The sequence below is a fragment of the Alexandromys fortis genome, unplaced genomic scaffold (assembly GCF_014885135.2).
Source record: "Alexandromys fortis isolate MF-2015 unplaced genomic scaffold, M_Fortis_MF-2015_v1.1 scaffold_445, whole genome shotgun sequence".
NCBI lineage: Eukaryota > Metazoa > Chordata > Mammalia > Rodentia > Cricetidae > Alexandromys > Alexandromys fortis.
The window spans coordinates 166,438-172,383 of NW_026068363.1; the positions used below are offsets into that span (position 1 = coordinate 166,438).

Here is a 5,946-nt window from a genome sequence, read left to right on the forward strand (position 1 = left end):
GAGCAGTACTCCATTGTGCAAACGTACAATATTTTCTTCATCCATTTTTCACTTTAGGGGCATCTAGTTTGCTCCCACATTCTGGCTATTACAAATAATGCTGCGATGAACATCGTTGAGCAAATGTCCTTTTAATATGGTTGAGCATCCTTTAGGTATATGCCCAAGAGCGGTATTGCTGGGTCTTGTGGTAGGTTTATATCCAATTTTCTGAGAAACTGCCATAACTGATTTCCAGAGTTGTTATACAAGTTTGCATTCACCAACAAAGGAGTTTCCCCCTTATGCCACTTCCTCTCCAGTATAAGCTATTATTGGTGGTTTTTGTCTTAACCATTCTGCCAGGTTAAAAATGGTATCATTTTCATTTTGATCCACATTTCCCTGATGGCTAAGGATGTTGAACATTTCCTTAAGTGTCTTTCAGTGTTTCCCTGTAGGGATAAGCCCTCCCCTTGGGGGTGGGCTGCCCTCGGGCGAATGTTTACTGATAAATTGGGCTCGCAGACTCTGTGCACCCCTTCCTTCCTGCTCTGGGTACTCCGCTGGAACCTTGGTTTCATGAGTCTGGTTTTGTCATTAAACTTGTTCAGATACCTATTAATATTGGTCTTCATTAATCCAAACCGCCACATTTGGCGCGCCAACGTGGGGCACAGCACCCGCTCTTTAGTCCGCTGCGCCCACGGCAGGTCCTGGGCAGTCACGGTTGCCGCTGCGGCCCGCTCGCCCGCCTGCCCGCTGTAGGCCGCTCTAGGCCCGCCCGCTCTAGGCCGCTCTAGGCACGCAGTGGTGCCCGCTTGTCGCGGTCGCCAAAGGCCAAAGCAGCAACAACAGCACACCTCCCCCGCGCCAGTCCGCTCGCTTGCCCACTCGCCCTAGGCCGCTGCCGCGGTCCCGAACTGCCCGCAGCCAGCGCTTTGTTCCTCTCGCAGCACCAGAGGAGTTAACCCCTCCCTCTCTGCCTTGACATTTGGAGCTGAACACGGAAGCTTAAATATTTGCGGTTTTATAACACAAACCTCCACATTTGGCCCCAAAGGGGTCACTTTGAATAAATTTCGGTTTTGAGTTGTTTCAGATCGGCTCTCCACGTGGATTCAAGTGGACTCTTTCGCCACCTCTGGCAGGAACCAGTCATTACAGGTAAAAAAAAATTTCCTTTTATAAATAAAATGTCTGAGAATATCACCATTCAAAATTTCAACAGCCTTTTTGAGTGTGCCATGTGGGAGATCCTATCCTTCTGGGATTAGTAGTCTTCCTTGGTATTAAGTGGTTTGATAACAAAAGTCTCATAGAGCCTTTAAGAGACGAATCCAGGATTCTTAAGGCACAGGTTGAACATCTACAAACGATTAAGCATGACAATGATCTTCTCAAGAATCAGTTTAAAGTTCTGCAGGAATAGAAGAGAACTTTGCTTAACAAGACAATGGTGACTGAAAAAAATTTAGAAAAGGTTCAGGCTGATATTAAGGAGACATTTATTACTATGGAAGAATGAACAGCTGATTTAAATCGTAAATTTCATCAGTCACTTTCTGAAGGAACTGAAACATTATCTCAGAGAATTAAAACGGTTGAATGGGAAAATCGAATTTTGTCTAAAGCTTATGACAGAGTGGTGGAAAGATTGTCAATACAAGAAGGCACGGTTTATGCCATAAAAATTATGTCCAAAGATGAGAACTTAGCTCTAATGGACAAACTTCATACTTTAGAATCCTCTGGACAGGAGATACAGACATTGCAGAAGGCAATGGTGAATAGAATTGAAAAGATTGAGGAATTTCTAAATTCTGATGAAGAAGAACAAACGGTAGAAGGGCAAATTTTAACTACATCTGTGGGTAAATCCCTCCGGGACAATTTCCACAAATCTCTACCTACAGCTCTACCTGCCTTTCCAGTAATAACAACAGAGAAGGTGATTGGTTCCAGAAACCCTAGGGTCATTAAGGAAGATACATGGGAGCATGTCCGTATGAATGATCTCAAAGAAATTAAACAGGCTGTCATGACTTTCGGGATGCATTCCTCTTTTGTTAAAGAGATGCTAAAGTCTTGGGCATCCACAAGCAGAGCTACGCCATTGGACTGGCTCCAGCTGAGCTCTGCAGTCCTTGAGAGTGGGCCGCACTTAAAATGGAAATGCTTGTTCAGGCAAGAGGCTAGACTTTTAGAACAGCAAGAAAAGGCGAAGGGAAGTGACATCTCCCTAGATAAAATTCTAGGTGAAGGACGCTTTTCTGACCCTCAGGAACAAGCTAATTTGGACGAAAACACACTCTCCATATGCACTACAGCAGCCTTAAGGGCTTGGGACAGGGTACAAGACCCAGGACAGAGAATGGAATCATTTGTCACAATTAAACAAGGTCTGAGAGAACCTTTTAGTGATTTTTTACAAAGACTTACTAAGGCTGTGCAAATAGGGATACCTGACCCTGACGCAAGACGTATAATGATTGAGTCTTTGGCTTATGAAAATGCAAATGTGGAATGCAAAAAGATTTTGGGGCCTTTAAGGTTCAGATCAGCACCCTTGGAAGAATGGGTCTTGCATACACTGGATGTTGATACATTTGATTATGGCACTGAAGCATGGGTAGAAGAAGCAATTTCCAATGGTAAAAGGAGACACCAGAATACCAAATGTTTTAATTGTGGCAAAATGGGTCATATGAAAAGGAATTGTAAACAACGGATCTTCAGAAATAATAATAATGCATCTTCTAGAAATAACAGAAATAGGAGGACTCAGCCTTCAGGTTTATGTAGAAGATGTGGAAAAGGTAGACATTGGACGAATGAATGCAGGTCTACAAGAGATAGACAAGGCAACCTGATACAGACGGGAAACGTGAGAGGGGGGGCCTCACAGGCCCCCATGGCAAACATGGTTCAGTCATTTCCAGTTTCTGCAGAGAACGTGCCTCGTCAGGACAATTAGGAAACCTCATGCCTACTGTTACAAACGATAATGAGCAGAAAGATGAGTTACGTGTGTTTTGGCAAACTTCTATAAATGATCAAAGACCTAAGCTGAGAGTGTGTGTAAATGGCATTTTTATTACTGGCCTGCTGGACACAGGTGCTGATGTAAGTATCATTACCCCAGAATCTTGGCATCCGTATTGGCCTCTTCAGAATGTAAATGTTCAGCTCCTGGGAATTGGAACCCTATCTCGAGTAAGACAGAGCACAAGATGGGTTGAATGTATAGGGCCTGAGGGACAAATAGGAAAATTAAGGCCATATGTAGCCAATATTGCAATGAATTTATGGGGTCGTGACCTATTACAACAATGGAATACCCAAATTAACATTCCTGCTACTTCTAGAGCCTATATTTCTGAGAATAATATTAAAAGATATTACAAACGGAGAAAACCGGCCATTCGGGCCATACAAGAACAAGTAATTGAAGCCCCTTCAGAGATACCAACAGCCTTGCCTCTAAAATGGTTGACTGAGAAACCAATATGGACAAAGCAATGGCCTCTAGCTGAGGAAAAGTTACAGGCTTTAGAACAGCTGGTACAAGAGCAATTAGATGCTGGACATATAGAAGAATCTACCAGCCCTTGGAATTCTCCTGTATTTGTGGTTAAGAAAAAATCAGGTAAATGGAGAATGGTGACAGATCTCAGAGCTATCAACAAGGTTATTCAACCTATGGGTCCTCTGCAATCTGGAATCCCTTTGCCCTCTTTATTACCAAAAGGATGGCCTCTTATAGTTATTGATTTAAAGGATTGTTTTTTCACCATACCTTTACAAAAAGAAGATAGAGAAAAATTTGCCTTCACGGTGCCTACTTACAACAATTCTCAACCTTCCAAGAGGTACCACTGGGCCGTCCTCCCCCAGGGTATGTTAAATAGCCCCTCCTTGTGCCAATATTTTGTGAACCAACCATTGCAAATAATACGCAAGAAATTTCCCAAATCTATAATATACCACTACATGGACGACATCTTGTTATCCGATTCAAACATGGATACCTTGAACAGACTGTTTGAAGAAATAAAGATACTTTTACCTAAATGGGGATTGCAAATTGCTCCTGAGAAGATACAGAAGGGAGATTCTGTTAATTATTTAGGTTATAAAATAGGTTTGCAAAAAATTAAGACACAAAAGGCACAAATTAGGAGAGATCGCCTACGGACTCTTAATGACTTTCAAAGACTGTTAGGAGACATTTCCAGTCTACGACCAGCTGTTGGGATAACACCTGATCTAATAATTCATTTGAACAAAACCTTGGAAGGTGATAAAGACTTAAACAGTCCCAGAGAATTAACAGCTGAAGCAGAAAAGGAACTGACAATAATTGAGGAAAAATTACAACAGGCACATGTGGACAGGGTGAATCCAGAGCTCGATTGTATTCTCGTCATATTACCATCCAAAATTTCTCCTACAGGAATTTTAATGCAGAGAGATGATATTATCTTGGAATGGATCTTTTTACCACATAAACCAAGTAAAAAACTGAAAACTTATGTGGAAAAAGTCTCTGAGTTAATTATAAAAGGCAAGCTGAGACTTCGTCATCTAGCAGGCATAGACCCAGCAGAAATTATAGTGCCTTTCACTGCTGATGAACTAAAGAAATTATGGGAAGATAATGAACCATGGCAAAGAGCTTGTGATAATTTTTGGGAGACATTAATAACAACTATCCAAAAAGCAAGAGGCTTAACTTCATCAAGAGAACTTCTTGGATCCTTCCTCGAATCATCTGTGATGCTCCAATAACTGGAGCCCGTACTATTCAATACTGATGCCAATAAAATAGGGAAGGCAGGTTACAAATCAGAAGAATTGGGTAAGGTGGAACAAAGTCCTTATGATTCTATCCAGAAGGCAGAATTATATGCCATTCTTATGGTGCTAAGGGATTTTAGAGAACCTATTAATATAGTTACTGATTCACAATACGCAGAAAGAGTTATTTTACATATTAAAACTGCTGAATTTATACCTGATGATACAGAACTAACCTCATTGTTTATCCAGGTTCAAGATTTGATCAGGAACAGGCTTTGCCCTATGTACATAACACACATCAGATCCCATATGGGTCTGCCAGGTCCTCTAGCACAAGGTAATGCAGACATTGATCAGTTATTGATTGGTAGTGTGCTACAAGCCTCTGAATTTAGTAAAAAAACATCATGTTAATAGCAAAGGTTTGAAGAAAGAGTTTTCTATTACATGGCAACAAGCTAAGGAGATTGTAAAGAAATGCCCTACTTGCTCTTTATATAACCAAACACCACTGCCAGCAGGGGATAATCCAAAGGGCACCCATAGGAATGAAATCTGGCAGATGGATGTGTTCCACTTTGCAGAATTTGGCAAATTGAAGTATGTTCACCACACCATTGACACTTATTCAGGCTTTCAGTGGGCAACTGCTTTAAGTTCAGAAAAAGCTGATGCAGTAATCACTAATTTATTAAAAGCCATGGCTATCATGGGTATACCTACACAAATAAAGACAGATAATGGTTCTGCTTATATCTCTAAGAAAATGAAACTGTTTTATGACTATTACAATATCAAGCATGTTACGGGTATACCATACAATCTTACAGGTCAAGCAGTCATAGAAAGATCAAATCGAACTATAAAGGATATGTTGAATAAACAGAAAGGGGTGGAAAACACACCCAGAAATAGGTTACATAATGCTTTGTTAACCTTGAATTTTCTTAACACTAATGAGAAGGGAACAACGGCTGCAGAAAGACATTGGATAATGGAAAAGTCTACTGAACTAAATCAACCAGTTTATTTCAAGGATGTGCTGACCTCACAATGGAAGCCAGGAGATGTGCTGCGTTGGGGAAGGGGTTTTGCTCTTATCTCCACAGGTGAGGAACAATTGTGGATACCGTCAAAATTAATAAAGGTTCGGTATGAAGAAGA

General features: G+C 41.2%; 1 gene segment (V, D, J or C); it reads right to left on the reverse strand.

Moving 5' to 3' along the window:
* Positions 1-778: 778 nt before the first annotated feature.
* Positions 779-5,946, reverse strand: part of LOC126495418 (Ig lambda-2 chain V region-like) — a 9,094-nt gene continuing 3,926 nt past the window's right edge. Inside the window, 1 exon segment of the V gene segment in view lies at positions 779-926. Coding sequence covers positions 779-926 — 148 coding nt within the window.